At 42.3% G+C, this 21248-nt stretch overlaps 1 protein-coding gene across 2 annotated transcripts in view; it reads left to right on the top strand.

Moving 5' to 3' along the window:
* The window catches only part of AIG1 (androgen induced 1), a 124556-nt gene extending 113038 nt beyond the window's left edge, over window positions 1-11518 (top strand). For both annotated transcript variants that reach the window (XM_075413905.1, XM_075413904.1), the window contains 2 exons: window positions 7505-7668; window positions 10841-11518. In XM_075413905.1, the coding sequence (XP_075270020.1) occupies window positions 7505-7668; window positions 10841-10878 (202 nt within the window). In that variant the 3' untranslated portion in view covers window positions 10879-11518. The remainder of the gene's footprint in view (window positions 1-7504; window positions 7669-10840) is intronic.
* The last annotated feature ends 9730 nt before the right edge of the window (window positions 11519-21248 follow it).

The following is a 21248-nucleotide window of genomic DNA, read 5'->3' as shown; positions in this document are numbered from 1 at the left end:
TTCACCTATGGAAGGGATGGTGGAATAGCAAGCTTTTACTACATATATTTGATGACAAAACAGGCATACAATTCTGAATAGAATCCCTGAATTTGGAAGAACATAGCTAAATAACTTGATATCCTCTGAGCATTATTCAGAGGCATGTTACCTGAGAATATTCTTGAAGAGTAAAACCTTTTTCTGTTTTTCTTTCTCTTTTTTGCATTCTCTCCCTTCGGCCAGAGAGCGTTTGAGTAGGCGTGCTTAGCTCATGCGCTCTCTGTGAGAGGGAGCTCTCCCTTGCTCTTGAGGAACTGTGCCCAGGCAGAGCCTTCACTGACTTGCTTTGCCTGTCGCAGACCGTACATGGGCTTTCAGGATCAAGGCCATGGGAGAAGATAAGAAAGGCCGATTGGCTTTATTTAGCATGGCTTGAAAAGGTCACAATTTGTATTGAATTGTTAAATCTAGACATTGCTAAGAAAATCCAAGAGCTTGCCAGTACTACCAGAAAATACTGCCAATGGGTGTATGGAGTTGATTGTCAAGGAACAGAAAAGAGCCAGAAATGCGTTGCTCCTTGTAATAAGAATGACCTCATGGTAACTAATATCAGAGCCTAATATGTCCCTAAAATAAACTGAGACAAATGCGTTTATTTAAAATGGTTTTGTTGTTCCCTCTCCTTTTGAGTGCTTTAGGAAGCCAAAAAAACAGACCCTAAGAACCTGACTCCACTGTTCTAGTCATGCTGGGCTATGTGTTTGGGAGCAAAAAGCTTGTTCTGCTCTCTTGTTGCTGTTTCAAATCCAGTAGGAGCTGCTTCCATATATGCCTAGCCTGGACTTGATTCATTCTTTCATTCTTTGATAAACCTGTTTAAAGAGCTCTGGTCCTTTAAACTTTCATTTGACAATAAAGTTTCTCTTTAAGTGACTTTAGGATCCAGAGTTCTGCTGATTTGCCGAGGGAGAGCGTTTAGGTGGGGTAATTTGCTGAATTCTTCTCAAATGATTTTAAGAAATGAATGTACACTGAGAATTTGGAATGAATCCGAGCTGTCAGCCTTGCTGTAGGATTCCCACTAGCGATTCACCACAGAAGGAGAGGAAGATCAGAAAGAGCAGATGTTGGCAAAGGGATAAGGGCGCAGACTGCTAGGCCAAACCTTGACATTCAGAAGAGAGGGGTGGAGAGCTAGAGTGTGAAGTTTGGTGGGAATTGACAGCCATATTGATAAAGAAGGGCAGGACTGAGAAACCCAAAGGATTTCTGAGGTGGCTGGTGCTGATGGAGCAGGAGAGACACAGCATGGCTGTGCTGGGGTGTGCTGAGGGTCTGTATGTAAGGAAGGGGTCATGGATGCTTTTGGAAGTGAGCACTGGGGGCAGAACTTCAACAGAGATCATAGAAAGCAGTGGTCGGGGAAAAACGGAGTGAAAAGGCCTTGAGGCAGGTAAAAGAGATGAACTAGAGCCGTGGGTTAAAAGAGAAATGGCTAAGGAAATATGCGGCTTACAGGTCAGCAGCTTGAAAGCTAAAATCATGTAAGTAAGTGGGAAAAGCTGGGAGAGAGAGAGAGACAGGCTTTGAAATCAGAGTGGAAGGCTGATGGAGAGGTGGGTGATAGATGAGACAATGCAGAGGAGGAGAAAAGACTTGGAGCCAGAGCTACTCAGAACAGGAAAGAGTAGGAAGAAGTAGAAGCAGCAGAAATAGGCCAGAAGAAGATTAACATCCCCTGCACCTGACCCAGAAGTAGGGTGGGAGAGCAGGGGTGCTTTCAAGGAGAGAAGGCTGCATGGCTCCTCAGCCTGTTAGGTCTGACACTGCCATTACGGACTGTTAGATTGTGGCTCCCCTCTGCCGTCCCATCCTCACAAGCAACAGTACAATCACCGATGACGTGCATGGATAATACGTTCTCACTTGCTTGTGCAGCTCCTTAAAATATAGCTCAAGAAGGCATAGCAACCATTACTGTATTTAAAATGAAATATTATTTATCAAAATAGATTACTCCCAAACATGACAACACCTTGCAGTGAATCTGCAGAGTTTCTGGCGTTCTAGCTACTTGTACATGTACACAAATTTCTGCTAAGCTTTGTTCATCCCAGAGGATGCCAGCGCCATGTCATGCTGAGTGTGTTTTGCATGTAACGTTATATGCAGCTGCAGTTTTCCAGGACTTGGCTGCTTCTGACTGCATAAGCCACTCCATACCAGTAGCAAAGTCCTGTGACCCATGTATTGTTCAGCACCACTCAGATCAATGGAGAAGAATCCAGAGTAAGAAACTAGAACAAGAGGGGATGATTGCTGTTATTTCCTAACCGATGACTGTTTATTGAACTTGTTTCTTAGTCTTTAAAATTTCTAAACAGTGTACATTCCTGGTGTAGGTGACTTAGGCCTGGCTGGCTGGTGTTATAAGAAGGCCAGCATCTTAATATGGCTGAGATCTTAGCAATTTTGATTAGATGCAGAACAAACTGTCCTATGTTTTGGGGCAGGGGAGGGAGGGAAGGAAAAAAAAATCATAAGGCTTTTTGAAAATGTGCCTCACATCAGTCAGTATTAGAAACCAAAAGTGGAACAAATTTAGTGTGGGTCGTTGTGCTTCTGCCTCTGAAAGCACAGGGTTGGTCCCTGCTCTCTAACCACAAATGATTTGTTCGTTCAAGTTTTGAATGACTCAGCTGCTGTAAGCCCGTCACCTCCTTTGGGAGGCATTCCACAATTTAATAGTTCTGGGTAAAGTTCTCACTTTCTGTGGAAAAGGAAGAGAGTGATGCTAGGAAAGATGATGAAATAAAAGCATAGAAAATGCCCATGTTCTGTTGCTTGATAAAGAGTAGCCACAGTAGGAACTGGCCTAGGATTTGTTTGGGACCAAAGATTGAGCCTTCCTTTCTGCCAGTCGCTGGAAACCTGAACAGCACAGAAGATGTAGGAAAGGATTTGCTGCCTCAAGAAGTAACGAGAAAGGAACTACCTTGGTAGATCAGAGTAATCAGGCTCTAGCTGTAGTTGATGTCATATGCTTCAGGAGAAGATTTAGCAGGCCATTTTGGAATAACCAGCCTGTAAGGGAAGTTTTCTTCTGAAACCTAGGTCAAAGAGTATATGCTTAGATCGTTCAGTCTTAATGGTTTAGTTATCTTGTACTCTTTGAACTTAAGCATAACTGTACACATTCTTATTGCTTGTACAGTCTACTGACTTCAGAAGCTTGCTAGAGTTGCATGATATGGCCCAGAGGAGTGGACTAAGTAGACTTCCAAACTTGCAGACTTCAATACTTTTTGAATAGCTTGATTTCAGTGATGTGTCACTGCGAGGTAAGGTAGGGCATCCCAGAGGTTAATTAGGTATCATTCAGAAAGGTAATTCCATTATCAGATTTGAATTCCCTGTCTCTGAGTTCTGTTGAAGTGCTTCTTCTGTTATGAGGAAGAGCATTGGGAGCTCCTCAGCGATTTTATGACATGCATTATTATTCTGTGTCCTCTCATTCACTGCCCTTGAAAAGTTATATAGCCCCTCATCTGATAATTCCTGTTTCCAGAACACGTAGTACTGCTTGTTGTTTGGCTGCGGACTTCGCTGAAGGGCTCGACTTGGGCAGGAAATGGGTGGAGACTCAGACTTCAGACCACAACGTGCAGCCAAGCTGTGATGCCTGTGCAAGTATATTCAGACTCCTGTGGCTGAGAGCAGACATCATGAAGGAGCAACCATTTTCTGCAACACATCTCCCATTGCAAAATATTTCGGGTGTCATGGTTATCTGACATTATATCATAGAATCACAGAATAGTTTGGGTTGGAAGGGACCTTAAAGCTCATCTAGTTCCAAGCCTCTGCCATGGGCAGGGACACCTTCCACTAGTCCAAGCTGCTCAAAGACCCCTCCAACCTGGCCTTGAACACTTCCAGGGAGGGGGCATCTGCAACTTCTCTGGGCAACCTGTTTCTGTGCCCCACCACCATCATAGTGAAGAATTTCCTTCTTATATCTAATCTAAATCTACCCTCTTACAGCTGGAAGCCATTACCCGTGGTCCCATCACTACATGCTGTTGTAAAAGGTCCCTCTCCAGCTTTCTTGCAGGCGCCCTTCAGGTACTGGAAGGCTGCTGTAAGGTCTCCCTGGAGCCTTCTCTTCTCTGGGCTGAACAGCCCCAGCTCTCTCAGCCTTTCCTCACAGCAGAGGTGCTCCAGCCCTCCGATCATTTTTGTGGCCCTCCTCTGGACCCACTCCAACAGGTCCATGTCTGTCCTGTGCAATATCCGCGTGTTGAGCTTGCTTCTACACATAAACCACAAGCTTCCAACAATTTTTTGTAGTTACGTTTCCTCGTTAACAAAAAATCTATAGCCAAAGAGTAAGTGTACAAGTATCGTTTCTGCATGGTTTTATTTATTTCCTTATTTTTTTACTTATTTTGTTCCCTCCTGACGACTTTGAGAGGAAAGATATACAACATCTACTGTATACTGCAAGTGAAAAACAGCTACAAAGTCAAATTTTTGACAAATGTGTTAAAATGAAGCAATATTGTGTGTTTTCAAATAGCTTTTTTTGATTTCTACACCAGCTGGTTGAAAATTTCTGAAAATCACCGCTTCTTTTGACAGACATTGTAATTTGAATACAATGTGTGAATATTTCCATTCCTTCTTTTCTTACCAATTCTAACAAACGGCTAAATGAGCTCGATGACCTGTAACACGTTCATCTTTGAAAACACATGGTTATGTCTACGTGAGCTGCCACAGAACCAAAACACAGGGAGGCTCAAGTTAATTTTATCTTCTCTAAAGTAGCCGGTCCAGTTTTAGCGTAAACTTTTTCTCCCTGGTTTATTTTTATCTAAACGACCCATTTTTTATACCTGTTCACTAACAGGGTCTTAAATTGGATCTAGAGCTGCACTTCTAAGTAAATCTTAGTGCATGCTCCCCTGTGCTTATCCAATAATGAGGTTGGACAGGAATAATGACTACTAGAATTGCAACATTGAAGGCATTTATTAACATTAGTAATCAGCAGTCTTGTGTGGAAGCTTTATGCCTACGGTTGATCAGCCCTTTATTGTGCGGCATCAAGATAGCTTATATTCAAGCAGGAGAAAACCCGCTTAGAGAGGCCATCAGGTGAGGTTTCCATGGCAGCAGTTGTCCCTTTGCTGCTCCCGTTTGTGGTACAGACAATGCAGGAATAGTCAGTGTGCCACTGCTCAGTGGAGAGGAAGCTAATAGTACTCCATCCCTATGCAGCGAGCGGCGTGGTACCGCTCATTTGAAGGAAGATCAGGGCGGCCGATCCGGTGCGTTTGTGACCGTTGTCTCCCGAGTGGTGCCTAGTACCTCTGGTGCTCAAAGCACGAGTTCCTACGGTGTGGCTGCACCGGGGACAGGCATCCAGCAGCGATGCTGAACACACGAGCAGTGTCACCAAGCAGTGAATGGGCTCCCGTGGTGGGCAGCAGAGAGTAGAGTGCATGAGCTGTACTCAGAGACTCGGAACTAACCAGAGATCACTGACATTCGGGAGCTCATCAGTGACTCATTGGCTGTAGTTAGAAAATAGTTCCTCTTCCCAGCATAAATGCATTCTAGTAAATGCCACTTCTGCTTCGTTCGTGAAATTGGCTACGTAGGTGCAGTTTAGAAGGCCCCTTGAAAAGTCCCTCTGTAAAGGTGTTTTATAGTGCTGGGCAGTTTCATCACACCAGAGAAAATAAGTGAAAAAGAAACACTGGCTCTTTTTCAAGCTTTTTCTTTGGAGCTTGTTTTTCGTAGAATGATCATAAAACAAAAGCAAATTAAACTGAAAAACGATAGGCAATAATAGACACTCCCTGCTAAGCCAGCCTGGGAATAGACGACATCCTATTACTTTATACGCAACTGTCCCAGCTTTTTCTTTGATCAAGAGGAACATGGTATCACCTGTTACCATAGGTTACACAGGGACCCTTTATTTGTTCACAGATACCTTTATGTTGTCAGGTTAATTCTTGCACAGAAGAATGTTGTGGAAAATAACTGTGAAGTACAGAGATCATTTTCCATATGTGAACTCATTTGGAGAACGGGTTTTTAATCTGCATTTAGATCATGCAGATTAATTTACTGACACATGTAAATTCCTACATGAAGTGTCCAACTGTTAAGGGTTTGGCTGTAATAAAAGCTTTTCTAAGGAGGAGGGAAGCTATGACAACCATGTACATTTCCAGGGTGATGGAGAACTGTTAAGCAGGAATTCTGTACTCTCTGTGTGACAGGCATTTATGGTAACAGTTTTGGGTGGATTTCTGTGCCTCTGCCCTTCAAGAGTCTGTGACTGTTGATCTGGTGATCAGAAGTCTTCCTTAAACAAATAGAAGTATCAGCAAGTGAAGCAAATCATATGGATGTGGAAAGCCCCATCGACAATAGTCTGTGCAGCTGCTGAGTCTTCTCTAGCTGTGCTTCACTGTGAGCTTCTCTCTCAAATTACCAGGTCAGAAAGGGAGAGATTTACATTCTTGAAGAGGGCCCAGCTGCTCACGGCCCCCAGCCTTTCTCCACTGAGCACTTTTCCTGGTTAGCCTCTGTGATGTTTGCTCAGTTGTTTGGCAGCGTTTGCCTTCCTTAGCGTCCACCTGCTGGAAAGCGTGGGCTCGCTCTGCTCCCTCTGACATCGCCGCTCACCACAACAGATCTCAACACAAAAGCGATCCCTTCGGAGGGGACGGGTGTCCATCGCCGTCACACACAGTGAAAACACATACCTGGAGTGCTGCTTCAGGCTGCACTGCAGTGAAGCTGACACTCTGTCTCTTGTGTTTGCATACCAACGTACCACCAATCTCCACTGTAACTGCATGCTAAAAATCCCTGTCTCACCAGCAAACCACCATCATTCCTTCACATTTGCTATATATTGAGTGTGGAGCTGGGTAGGAGGAGCAACCTAAAACACAGGTGCTGAAGAAATTATTCTTTCAAAGAGAAGCTGAACCGTGTGTTTCTGGCAAACCCAAAAACTGACGTGCTTGTCAGGTGTAGTGAGAAGCAGCAAAAACACACAAATTTGTACAAAGTGAAAGAAGGATGCTGCAGAAAGCGGAGAGTTGGGTTGTGTAGAAGAGCCTGGGGAATCCTGAATGTTCTTTCGATAAAGAACGTGCTTGGAACAGAAGGTGCTGCAGTTTCTATGCTGCTGCATGAAACAGGGGTGTGTATTCCTTGTAAATACAAATGCAGCAAGGAAATACCTGCCTACGTCGGAACATGAAAATGGGCCAACTGCTCATATTAAATTTAAAACAAAGCAGTAAGAACATTGCAAATCAGTCATAGTTTCATCATTCATCATGTCTGTTCTGGGTGGATGTCGTCCAGGTGCTCCAGTTCAGTTTCAAATAATTGCTTTTCAGGTTATATATTTTCAGTCTATAGCCCAAGCTACTTTTGAAAAACAGGGCTGGAAGAGTCAATACTTGTTATTTTTGTTTTGTTTCAGGGTGTGCTGGATTCACCATGTTACAGGAGTGTGGGTGTACCCGCTTCTTGAGCACCTCAGCCCAGGTGTCAAAATAATCTTTTTTGCAGCTGTTACTGTAATAATTAATGTATTCTACTTGGTGGGAGAGGTCCTGAACAACTACATCTGGGATACCCAAAAATGTGAGTATTGTTTTAGGAATATTAACTCATGAAAAACACTGTCAGGACTTGAGTATGCTCCCCTGAAAGTCGAGAAGTTTTTAAGCTGGCTAAAACAAAGAAGAATGACAGAAGTTCCAATGAAAGGTCGTGCTTGCTTGCTCTTTAAAGCAGCCAGATGAACAGAATGGCTGCTGGAGAGCATGATGAGTTATGAATATGTATTCATTTTTATAACTTCCAATACTAATTTAAGAGCTGTTGGCAATTACCTGAGAGGTTTACAACCCACTTAGTTTACAACCCACTTATTAGCTGATGAACCCATTAAATGCAGCTACAATGAAGTATCATTCTGTGGGAGTGCTGTTAATGGTGAGCTTAGACTTAGAAATAAAAATCTATTTTTTTGGTATTTTCAGGTATAAGGTGTTTTATGGTTACAAATTTACTCAAGGAAAATGAGTATGTTCATGTCTAAAATAATAGGAATGAAAGATCACCTTAGTGCAGGGTAAACATAACTGTGCAGACTCTACATCATCTACCCTACCTCGGCCACCCATTGCTTAGTAGAGGGGAAAATAAGACAAACACAAGATTACAGTTAGGTTCCTTTAATCTGTGAAAGATGTTTTTCATTTATCAAATTGCCTGAAATAAGAAAACAACATTCATAATCACCGCAGTGGCAAATCACAACTGGAGTGAAATCCATGCTCTGTGGGAATTCTGTCATTACATTCGTTGGGCCCATAACATGTTGGGACTGTATGAGCAGCCTGTATCGCCGTTTGTGTGCACCGGTTAGTACACCATACATTCACGTGGTAGTTTACTACATGCATAAATCTCTTTTAACTAGTCCTCCAGTACTAGGTAGAACCTAATGCCAGAAGCTCAAAGCAGCTTTACTTGCTGTTTGCTTATACTAGCAGACAGGTATAAAGTGTCTTTTTGTTTTTGCTCTAGAACCAGCGATCGTTGGTCACAGTGTTCAAGTCTGGTTTTCAGTTCTCAGTTTGATGTCACATTCACTTCTGTTTAACTTATTTAAGTTAAGAAAGAAGTTTCTAAAAAAGGCAGACACAAGGAGTCATTTCACTTGACCTACATCTTGTATGAAGAATAATGATGTGGTGAAGAATCACATGTTCTTACCAAGTTCATGAATAAGTAAACGGTTGAAAATCTCCCTCACTATTCCACAGTATGCAGAACAAAATCCTTGGTTCTTGTGACCCTCCAGCCTAGAGGAGCTAACGTCAATCAGGTCATTCTTCCAACCTCTTCCAAGGTTCACCGTGGCCTTATACTCTCCATCATTTCCTTGATTTGGTTAAACGATATTAATCCAAAGTCCTTTGTGGCTCAAGCACTTGCAAACCAGAAAATGCCACGAATCACCTGCTGGTTTCCTGTGCTTGAAGCACTTTGCGTAAACCTAACCTGAAGCATATGGCAGGCACACCACAAACTGATGTGGTGATGTGTGATGAGAGATGTAAAATACTGCCAGTCTGTCACCATGTGAGACTTGGGAAAGTATTATTTGAAAACTGTAAAAGGGGCTTTTGGGCAGTAAGCTTGCAAGTTAAAGCAGTCTGCCATGAGAAGATTTTCAGGGTGAGAGGGGGTTGTTTGAGTTTGGAGGTTTTTTTTGTTTTCCTCTGGAGATGCATTAAATAAAGCCTCACTACTGACAAAATGATTTGCAGTTAGTTTTTCCAATTTAAACCACAAACATGGTAGTCAAGGAAAAATTTGCCCTTTGTACAAGCCAGTGTCTGTCCACAGTTTTGAGGGTGTCTGCATTCCTGCCAAGCTATTTGATGCATCTGCAGTAGAGTGCTTCAGAAGAAAGGAAAGAGGCTCTTTTAAAAAGCAAATAAAACAGCTCGTTTAAAACTATTGGAAAAGTTCCCTCCAGGAGAAAGCAGAAGACTCAAGATTGGCTCTGGAGCAGCCTTGTAAACCCACTGTGATCTTTTGGCCCCGGCCTCTTGTTTTGGTTGTTAAACCCTCAGCTGTGGCTCTTCCATTACATTGGTTTGCCAGCAACACCCAGGGCCATTGTACTTGGGCTGCTGGCAACGCGCAAGCCCCTTTGTTTCCATGTTGCTTCTTTCAGCAAGGCAGCTCTGTAGCTGTGCTTTCTAACTGCAGATGGGTCTTATTGTTTGCCATATTGGAATTAATTAACTATGTTTTTAAAGTGACTTTCAGTTTACCTACCATCTATGCGTATATTGCATTAGCAGGTGATCTTACTTGTGACTGTGTTTTCCTCTCAGCATTCTCAAACATTACTTTTCTGTTGCCGTCAGTCCTCAGAAGTCTTTCTTTTCCAGCATGCAGCAGGCCTGAAAACCTCCAAAAGAAATATTTGTATTTGAGATGCCTGGCAGAGAGGGCTTAGTCAGAAGAACAATACTTTTGTCAGATACCAATAGTAATTCATTGTCCAGGAACAGGCATATGAAATAGCTGAATGTTTTCTTTGCCAGAAAAAACACAGTCTGCTGCCCAGCCCAGACTTTGCTCCGCATAGAAAAGAGACAAGTCCTGCAGCAAGGATAAGTTCTTTACGGAGCTCCCCACCCAACTTAGCCCTCCTGATATTACTGAAAGACGTGGTTGTTACAAGAAGAGAAAGGCACCCCACCGACAGTAATTGATTCTTCATTCTTGTACTCTCAAAAAAGGGAGATGTACTTGCAAATATTTAAAAATCCAGTGCTGAAATGGAGGGGGGTTAAAGTTACTGAATTCTGAAACACAATTTTTAAAACTTCCTTTGCACTGAAGTCGGCTGCTTAGCTTCAGCTACAATAATATCTACTTTAATTTGCTTGTAGGTAAGCAGAGGAGGTGAGGGAACAAACTGTTCCCAGACCCCTGCAGCCATCAAAGGCTGAGCGTGCGGCAGGGGGTTAGGCTGATTTGAAAATGGTGCAGAGGGAGGGAGGATTGTGCAGTTCATTACTGGACAACCACTGCCATCAGGTGTGCAGATGCTCTTTTCATTCACAGCAGGTGAGGTAACACATGCAAGAGCGTGTGTGCAAGTAGGGGAGAAACAACAGCAGTAGAGGGAAAAGAAAGATTAATGCATTAGAAGAACCTCTCTAAGTAAACTCTTCATTTTTATTCCTTCTGAGATTTTTAAAAGCAGTTCTCCATATGTTTTCAGGTATTGAAGAAGGAAAAGAAAAGCCAAAACTGGACTGAACGATAGAGGCAACATGGAGGATTGTTTATGGCTCCATGGAAGATTTCTCATCCCCGACAGAGGTTGGCATGGAGAGGAATCTTTTGGAAAGAAGGAAGTTTAATGGGCCCTCTGCTCAGTGCAATGATATTTTTGGGATTTTAAATTGAGGGAAAATGATTTTAGCTAAGAATAATAATGTTTGAACCTCCATTCCTGTTTCTCTGTGCTTGCATGTGACATACACATACAAGATGTATATTTATCTCCATGGCATTCTCAATGTGCGTTTCTTACATCAAATAAGTCATTAAATCATTAAGTCATTAAATCTTTTCACTTCCGCCAAGAAGACCGATGAGTCCATTCGCTGTATTGTTTGAGAAAAGCTTAACCAGATAGGTCTAATATGGGAAAACAAAATAATCCTTTATATTGAAAGTACAGTGTAAAAATACAGTAGAAGTTAATTGCATGAATGTATCCGAAGAAGAATTCAGTCTGACTGAAATATTAATGTAAGACTATGTAACAGCTGCCTTAAACCAATGATGTTAATAATTTTATCAGTCCAGTAAAATCTTATTTGCGGTGTTTGACTATCTGAATATGATGCAACGTTTCTTAAATAGGCCTAAATAAAGACCAAATTGTCCCTGCGTTTCTGTTTCTTCATGCTGGTTCTTGAAATTCTAGATGGATTGATGGCATTTGAATGATATATTTTCAGGTTTTCCAGTGTCAGCTGGAGATGACGTTATTTCTATATGAGGATCTTTTTTCTTATTTTCCTAGTACGAGACTTCATCCTGCATTTTCAAGTTGTAAGTGCTTAATAGATGGGCTGAGCCATTAGTGTTGTACCAGAGAGAGCATTTAAGCCTTGTTTCAGGAAGGCACGTAAGCAAATGTTTGAAGTTAAACATGCCTTTTGTATGAGGAATTCAGTTCCAAAATGCTAGTAATCATTTAAACCTGACAGGATTCTGTTTAATTATCAGACAATCAAGAAGGGACTCTAGTAGGCAGAAAAATTGTCTAGAGTTAAAATAAAGTGAATGGAATAATTTTCAGCAAGAAATCATTTATAAAAAAGTAACTTTAAGATCCAAATGTCTTGGTATTCAGATCACATATTTATTCATTAGTGTATTTAGATGTATTTATTTGAACACAGAGGACTTCAAAGATGTATAATGTTAATGTGTGGTTTTTATTAAAGAGATTTCTGCAGAGTTTTAATACAACTTAACCATGTTTCTGCTCTTGAACAGTTCTGGAGGAAACCGATCTCGTGCAACTCATGACATGCCTCCACACTATCATAGAAACAGTGCACAAGTTCCACAATGTGCTTTTTGGTTGGTTTCCTTCAAAAATAATGCTTCTGTGATGATACTGTCTGTCTGTCCTTTCAATAGTTTTTACCTTGTTGATCAGAGTTGCAAAGATTTCAAAGCTTAGCAAGTTACCGGAAAGTTCATGGAAATAAGTGGCCAAATAAATAAGAAGGAGCAACTCTGATGGTCCCACAGAGGAAGATGACAGGACACACAAAACCAGCAGAATCAGGAATCAGATTAGCTGTAGCCATGTAGCCTTGCATTAGGGATATGATGTTCCGCTGGACCTGAGCTGTGTATTACATATGCACAGTAATACTGCAGCGGGGTTACTCTATCCACAGATAACTAGGGCTTGATTGTAATAGGTGGTTGTTGCTGGAGGTGGTAAGATGTCTGTTACTTGGAACAGGCTTTCAAAACTCAGGAAGGAAAGAAAACATGGATTCAGTCATGTTTAGTGAGCTAGGAACTGTTTAAAGTCACTGCTGCTGAAAGCTGTGGCTTAGGGTGGGAAGCTCAAAGCACAAACCCTGTTGACTCGTTTGTCATTTGAAGAACTTGTGTAACTCATGCTCTGCTGTTAAGTCTAGGACATTTTTGCAGTATTTTTATTTCATGGGGATTGTTTCCTTCACTGAATTCAAGAATTCATTCTGATGGAAAGAATATGTTAAATAAAAAGAAGAAATGCCAAAATGGCACAAGGCTGTACACATTCTGCTCAAGTACACTCTGAACGTGTCTGCTGTATTTATTGCACCACTGAATGGCTGAGACCTCAAAAACTGGCCACTGATGGAAAGAGTTCTCTTTCTCAGTAGGTTTTGCACCTGCTCAAGATAAGTTTTTTTTTCCTAACGCAATGTCATTTTAGGTGATAGTGGAAATGTAGTAAGATATAAAGAGAACATAAACATCAGAGATCAGAATTACATAGTGGAAACCATAGGTGGGTGTCCAAGTGAAAGAAGACTCCTTTTCAGAGGTGCAGCCTGTGGACACTTAAAATTGTCATCCCTCGTGTGTGTGAATTTGTGAATATTGAGAACCTCAGAAAAACCAGACTACCAGGCTCTGATCTCAGTTAAGTCCCTGAGGTTTGCAGTGTAAGCCAAAGGCAATATATGTGACACAAAATGTGGTGGGTTTCATTTGTTTTAGGAAATTTATAGTATTCCGAGAAGGTTTGAACTCAATTTGTCTTCTCAGATCTCAAAAAGTTCTCCACCTCCCATGAGCTTTGAATCATCGTATTTAAAGTCAAAAACATTTTAGGGCATTAAATCCTGCCTATGATGTATGAACCATGATATAAATAACTTGGGGGCCTGTGTACCCGGAGAGCGCTCTTCTAGACTGTGTTCATTCCCTTTAGAATTACACAATCCATCATTCTTAAGAAAGATGATGGATAAATGATGACTAAAGTAAAAGTCACTTGTAAGCGTGCCAAATTTCAACCATCTTGGCTAAAATTGTCCCTGAAAGGTATTTCTCTTGGGGGAACTATTTTTTTGGTGGAAAAGTTTTTTGTCAGAACAAGTCATCTATTTCCAAGTGCAAATCTGTGAAAAAAAATCACGCCTGGAAAACTTTTCTGTACTTTTCTCTTGCTGTGTAACTGGGTCTTCGGAAGAAGGATGGCATTTATGTTAATAACACTTGTGAATTTATGGGTAAAATCTATTCGTCTTTGTCCAAGTTTTCGAAAAAATATGCCTGCACTTCCCTGCAGTGCACAGGTAATTCTTCAAAGTGTTGACCAACTTTGAGAACGATCCATCCTGTGGCTGAACTGGATTTTCCCTACTGTCCCTGATCTGTTGGCCTCCTCCAGGCCTGACTGCCCAAGACACATACCAGAATGGGGCCCCCGGCTTCGGTTCCCCTGTCTTGTCAATAGCTCCGCGAAGCTGATGCAAATAAAGCTGCCTAGACCAAACATGAAGGAAGCAAAGCTTTGATGAAAACCGGAGCAATGAGAATAGGTTCTAGATGGATAAACTTAAGTGAAAAAACTCTAGCTTTTCCTGTGAGGACTGCAGTAAAACTAAATTAGTAATATTTGTTGAGTATCTCATAGCTGTAATGATAAACCATGTAGAAAACTCTGTGAAGGAATCATTAGTTCTGTTGTCAGAGAAGAATATAGCGTGCAGTAAATAAGGCAGGCTGCCACACCTTGAACCGCAAGGAGAAAACAAAATACAGTTTCATCATTCAGTGAGCGCCATCCATCATGTGTTATGAATGAGGCATAGGAAAAAATCCTGTGTGTTCATCTAATTAAAGGCAGTATCATAATTCATCCAGGGGGCCAAATTAAGGTTGAACAGACAGGCTTAATTCTGACATTACGTCACTCTTGAATCCCTGACTTTGTCATCCTAACAATTCTCTCCTGACTTCGTGTAGAACCCAAAAAAGGGGGGATTTTTTTTTAAGGCTGGTTAGACAGTCTAGCCACAGGGTTGCCATGAATTTCAGTATGATTTTGTCCCCTATTTGGCTTTAGAAAGCTCATCCTCACTATCTGCATGCATTTAGCTACCCCAAAACATACATGCACAGTTCCCATACCACCGTGTTACAAAGAGGTTTCCATAATTTGCAAACTTTTGCCACAATTTCAAAATTAAATTATTTCAATATGAGATGTAGCTTGTGTGTGATAAAAACGTAGTCCGCTGTATCTCTATAGCAACAGTTGCCTTATTTTAAAGAAAAATGACAAATACTTTCCCTAATTTTGAGTTGTTTCTTTGCTTCTCTGCTCACATGAGTAATACTAACTAAATTATCACCAGTGCACGTCAAAGCCACTTGGACACTGGGTAGACTGAAAAATGGCTATCCGTTCCGCAGGCTCCCACGTGGCAGTTTGCATAAGGCATAGGCTTCTTGGTTCATTTTTCCTACTGAATTTGCTATTCAAAGACTATTTCAAATCCTGACAACAATTTCTTCTTTGCCTTTTATTTTTGGTGAAGAATTGTCAGTCTGCAGGTCTCTGATACACACTTTGTTAGCCTTTGAAGACTCGGATGCCATTGACTGAACCCTGAAAGGATTTCTAATCAAAAACTTGAGTCCTGAAGAGACCATCACTGAGATAGATTTGGTGTTCCTGCCCTGGGAGTAGAGGAGCAAGCAGTAGGAGATGTGTAGGTGAGGTCGCCTCTGAATGCAGCCTTGGAGGAACTGTGCTACTAATCCTGTCTTTTAATGTTCCTGTGTTTCATGTGAAGAGAGGCAAATGTTGGTGACAGGTATTTTCCATCTGCAGCAGCAAAAGAAAGCCCTTACTCAAAGCGTAACAGGTACTAGTAGAAGAGGTCCTTTCACTAGGGTATCCCAGCAGCTCTGCTCTGCTTCTGTGGTTCAAAGCTTTGCGTCCCACTGTAGCCAGCCGCTTAAACTGGGGCCACAGGTGTTGCAGGGAAGGAAGGAAGTCTGGGAGTTTTACGATATATTTGGGCCACCACGTTTGGCCCAGCATGTTTGTATGTGTTGTGAAAGTGGAGATGTCTTCAATGTGCCTGACTGCAGTATTAAACCTGTGATTTGACTTTTGCAGAAGTCCCATGAAAAAAAGCAGTCGCAGGTTTGGTCAACTTTCTATGGTGGCAATGATGTCTCCTCTTTCTGAGGCAGGAGGGGCAAAGGGGAAATGAAATTAGCCTGGAAAGTAAAAAGATCTAGCTGATGCCACCTGCTTAGAAAAGTACTTGGGCGCGTGCTGGACTCGGAGCACATGCACAGATGCTGTTCAGCCCAGGTGATTCGAGGAGCCGGCAATAACCGAACAGTGCAAGGTGTGCTGTGCAGCAGGTGTCCTTTACTGCGGCACCGGGCACACGGGGACCTCTGCTCCAAACATGCGCGCCAAACACCCTTTTCATTCCAGGTTAAATACAATCACAACATACATATCCATTACATTGCCGAGAAATGCTTAGCATATTCATAGCTTTTCTAAGGACTAATTAGCATATGTTAATGTCTCTCATGCATGTCTGTTGGCGCCTCCGGGTGGTCATCGGGGGTCTTCAGATGAAGGCTCGTACTCTTCATCACAGTGTCCGCTGATTGACCTTTGTTTCTGCGCAGACTCAGTTCTAAGATCACGTATACCGTGTCCTTCTAGGTTGTTTTGCTCTGGTCTTGTTGCCCTCTTGGTGCCTCCTTATCTCTGTAGCTTGGTGAATCTGCCCTCTCAAGGCCAAGCTGTCTGGAGTAGAATTATTTAGGTGTCTCTTATCCTACAGCTGTCCCAATTATCTACTGAGGACCAAGACGTGCATTGGTTTTAATTATTTTGTTGTGCAATGGTTCTAATGACTTAAAGCGATAACTTGTATCTACATACATCCACTACATTCAGAAGTAGCTTACATATATTTGAAACAGAGGTTAGTACAACAGTTACAGCATTAGATCATTATGTATGCAAGAATACAAACTGTAATAATAACAACCACTAACAACTAGAAAATATCATTAAAGCTACTTTGTTACAATTTCACGTTCCTTATGATCCCTTCTATCAATCTTCCATAGGTTGTGTATAGCTCCACCACACGGGGGCTTTACTGAATGAGGAGGCAACTGGACTTGCAGGTGAGACATGGTCTGTAGTGCTTCTAATGACGTAGCGAAATGAAAGAGCTTTTTGTGCTTTGGGTGGAAACAGGTCTTTTGCACATAGTGACTTCCTCTTGCGTGTATTATGAAGTAACTCTTAAGAAGAACAGAATCGTCCAATTTACAGACCATAAACATCAAATATGTTTAACATACATTCTCCAAAGTAAGCAATTTCATTTTGATCAAAAATGCACGCTGTTTTGTTCAAGTAACAGGTGGAAATCAGTGGATTTTAGTGTAACGCAGAAGAGCAAGTTGTAGTCTTTTACCTTAAAGTGCCTTTTCTTGTTCAGACCACAGCTGTAAAGGGATTTGAACCTCAACACAATAAATGCCAATAAGGAAATTTGAAAGGTAGGCCACAGACTTCGTGGCCCACCAGAGGTATCTGCTGTTCCTTAGAGCTGTGTAAAATGAGACAGAAGTAAAATTGCATCTTTTTCATATAATTCATAGTGTAGCTAGTCATGGTGTCCAAGTTCATCAGTTTATATATAGCTTGTGTATCAAAAAGTTAACATCTACCATTAGGCTGGAGAAATATCTCTGCAGTGTGCATTCTAAATATAGAGATAGCTATGGTACAGGCAGTACTAGGACATAATAGCTCTTTGATTTTTTAATATGGAGATGACAGTTCCCACTGTGTGTATATTGTGTACATAGAAGTTAAACACACACATGCTATATATACACACATACATGTATACATACGGGCACACATGATCTGCTGTAGGAAAAGATGGCAGATGTTAAATGTCACGTACTTGCTTAACATGGACATAAATTGGGCACCGTGAAAGGTATCGCTCTTGACATGGGCCGTAATTGATTGTATTCCAGCTCTTTCTGGAGTTGCAGAGTTTTTGAAGGGAGCCACAGTCCTGAATAAGCAGTGAGCTTAGAAGGAGGTCCACTGGATGGCCTCTGATGTGATTAAATCAAGAACACTTGTAAGGCCGAGTACCTGGCTGCCACTGCTGTCAGGGTTGCGAAGGTGGTTTCACTGGAAGGTGTTGCAGCATCCCATTTGTACTGGCCCACAGCTTAGCCCCGTGTAGTGTGCTCCTGTGGGAAGTCCACGTAGCCCAAGGCTTTGCAAGGGGTTAGACCGACCTTGGCTGCAAACACATATTCTGCTCTGCTTGTGAACTCCGCTCCCACATAGGGCAACATATATATTGACAGGTTCCATAGGCATGGTTGGCATGTGCGTGTGGAGATTTCAGACTAACTCAAACAAAAAAAAAAGAAAAAAATGTAGGGCTTTCTTTAGTAAAGCATTAATTGTGCAGGTACTGGAAGATTTCTAGTTTCTTTCAGCACTTTTACTCAGAATTTAGATTCTGTTAGATATACTTAATATTTTAAAACCCTCTACATTTTGCAGTTTACACATTTGCATAGCGTAGGACTACTGTCAGGAACATATATCTGCAGATCTGGGGCATGAGCTGTTCTCATCATTTCAGTGGGATGGAGGAGAGAAAACAGTTCAAGGAGGAGGATGGGGGAAGGGAGGCATTTCCATATTTTTTTTTAAGGAATCATAAAGACACACAGGCAAGTGTGTCAATCATGAGACATATTTCTCTCTTTAATATTGTCAGGAATACAAAAGTTCACAGAGCACATGTGTGAGAGGGTGCTGTGCTGCCTTGACTACATGATCTGCATGATGTATGTCAGAAGATGGGAATGTTGCTATGGCAATTCTTCCCTTTCCTGAATACTAAGTTGACGAAGAAGCCAGTCCATGATCAGGCAGGCTCACTTATGAACTTGCCTGCTTGGAGATGCTAAATACTATTTATAGTTTCTCTTGAAAGGAGACATCATTTTCTGCCCTGGCCTCTTAAGGCCCTGTGCTCCAGTCCTCCTGTATTCCCAAGGCTTCTGTGATTTGGAAGATGCTGAAGGCAGAGATTTAACTGAATTTTCTGCTGAAGACTGTTGGAGTTTTCCCTCAGCTTTACAGTGTCCTTCAATTTCCAGCTAGCTAAGAAGGCAACAGACAGATGGGTCTTTCTGCATTTCCAAAAGTCATCTTGCTGTTTATGAAGTTCTGGATCAGGTAATCCATAAATCTGTACTTTCAATCTGCAGAGGAGTAGCCTGTTCCCATCTACATTTCCCCCAGCAGGACAGCGAGGGAGGGACTGGAAGACTGTTGGTTCCCAGGCTGGTTCTACCAGCTCTTTAACTGGGCGACCCTTAGAGCTCATTCTGTCCCCACTTGTGCTGTTGAGCCTTTCCCACTGTGCTGTGTGGGCACCGTGACAGGAAAGTGACGCCTTTACCACCGGCTCTCCTAATTGCACCTTGAATTTCCCTTAGAAATAATATTCTGGTTTGCTTCCTGCCCTAGAAATCTGTATAGCACTGCTTTGTGGAGCCAAAGCAACTGGCAGCTGCCTCACAGAGGTGGCAACCTGCGGTAGATGCAGCGATTCCTGTACTGTGGCATTTCCTGTTGTCCAGGTTGTATCATACTTTCTAGTAGCAGGCTCTGATTGCAGCTACTTTCCTTTTACATAACTTTCATTTTGTAGACTGGAATATTCCTCACTAGGACAATTCTACATATTTGATTCACGCTCAGTACTGGGGGGAAATTTTCTACTAAGATGGCTCAGGCACTCTGGAAATTAAGATAATGAAAAAGTAGACTCTATTGTCCATATAAAAATAGTTTCTTCAAATCAATTGATCACATTGTTTGTATTTTTTTTTTCGGTGAGGATGGAGATTGCTCTAGGGAACTGTGCAGGGAGGGAGGCTGTAAAAGCCTTGTCCAATGTCCCGGAGATGAGGCAGGACAGCACAGCAAGAGAAAGAGGGGGAAGCTGAGAGCTGCTCTGCAGAACTGCATACCGTGCTTATGTGTGTGGTGCTGCGTAAGTTACTTGATTTTACCACTTCACAGTTGGCCAGTAACTTTTTTTATAGTTTGAAATGTTTATTTAGCACTTCTAATGGGCTCTAAAGGTACTAAAACAAATGGGTTTTGCAAGAGCAAATGAGCAAGGAAAAAGATACCATTGAAAATGATGGCAGTGTGTATACCAGATCGCTCCAATGCCCACCTGGGACAGAGAGTGTACCCAGCATATGGACTTATCTGATGCTTCAGTGTCCAGTTATAGACTAACAAAGCAAACAGAAAATGTAACAATCTGTCATGGTGAGAAATATGACCAAAACAGCAACAAAAGAGAAGTTTTATGACAAGTTTAATATGTGTGCACAGATTCCAGTAAGGCCTGCCGAACTCTCAGACGAATCACAGGTTGGTGTGGATGGAGAGGCATCCGCGAGTACAGGACATCTGTGGGAGCTGCAGGAGCAGGTGCTCCCCAGAGAAATGTGCCTTCCTGATGGAGCATTCATTTCTTCTCTGTAGGAACAAGAAATAAAGGGAAGAATTTCAAATTTAAGGCTTTACTCTGAAATGCATATGTAGGCATAATTTAGACCCCCCAAAACCTCATTGACTTAATTCTTTATTTTGTGTCTGGTTTCTATGGCACTCATCAAGAGAGCCTTGCTCAGTCGTGCTGGTCTGAGGTTTTTGATACCCGTCTGACTCAGAGGCAGAGCTTCAAACCGCAATGACCAGTGCAGAGATGTCAAAAGTTTCCACAGTGCAGAGGACACAGGAGTAAAAAGCGTGTACTTGTTTAGGGGGATGAACACAGTGAGGATGCTTGGCAGTTTGCAACCACCCAGGCCAAGGACTCTTAAACCACGTGCTTTTTTTCTTTCTTTCTTTTCCATCCGAGCTCATATTGTTTCCAAAGATTTGAAGGATGAACTTGAGAAGCCACCCCTGCTGCAGGTAGTTTCCACATTTCTGAGTGAGCGGGCCAAGAAAAACAGCAGACGAGGATAATTTTCCTACAGCGTTCTGCACCAGCTAGGAAAGATGATGAGCTGCAGCAGAAAATTCGCTGACAATTTTAGCGCGCTGCGCTGCTCACCCTACCAAAGGGGGACCAGCATACGCTGCTTTCTGATGGGCAGCATCGCCATGCCTCCAGGTCGCGATGTCGTGCTGCAGAGCAGGTGCAGCTGTCACGTCCGGAAGGACCAAAAAGCTTCGATTTCTCTGTTCCAAGAGCAGCTTTTACCTCATGCTGCCACAAGCTCTCCGGGACCGTGAAGCATCGTCTGGGATGTGGCTGTGAGAGCTTCCTCGGCCGCGCTGCTTGCAGGCTGCCTGATGGCAGCGCAACCCCTTCGCTTTCCCCTCCCAAGCTGAGAATCACTTGCCCGTCCCTGGAATTGCTCCTCAGCATTCACAGCCGTGAAAAACCACGAGAGCCAGAGTAAAAAGAGATTTATTGAGAGAGAGGGTGCGAATCCGATTAGAGCAAAACAAACAGTCTACGTGACAC

Source organism: Opisthocomus hoazin, chromosome 2 (assembly GCF_030867145.1).
Source record: "Opisthocomus hoazin isolate bOpiHoa1 chromosome 2, bOpiHoa1.hap1, whole genome shotgun sequence".
In the NCBI taxonomy this organism is placed as follows: domain Eukaryota; kingdom Metazoa; phylum Chordata; class Aves; order Opisthocomiformes; family Opisthocomidae; genus Opisthocomus; species Opisthocomus hoazin.
This window is presented reverse-complemented; position numbering and strand designations above follow the sequence as displayed.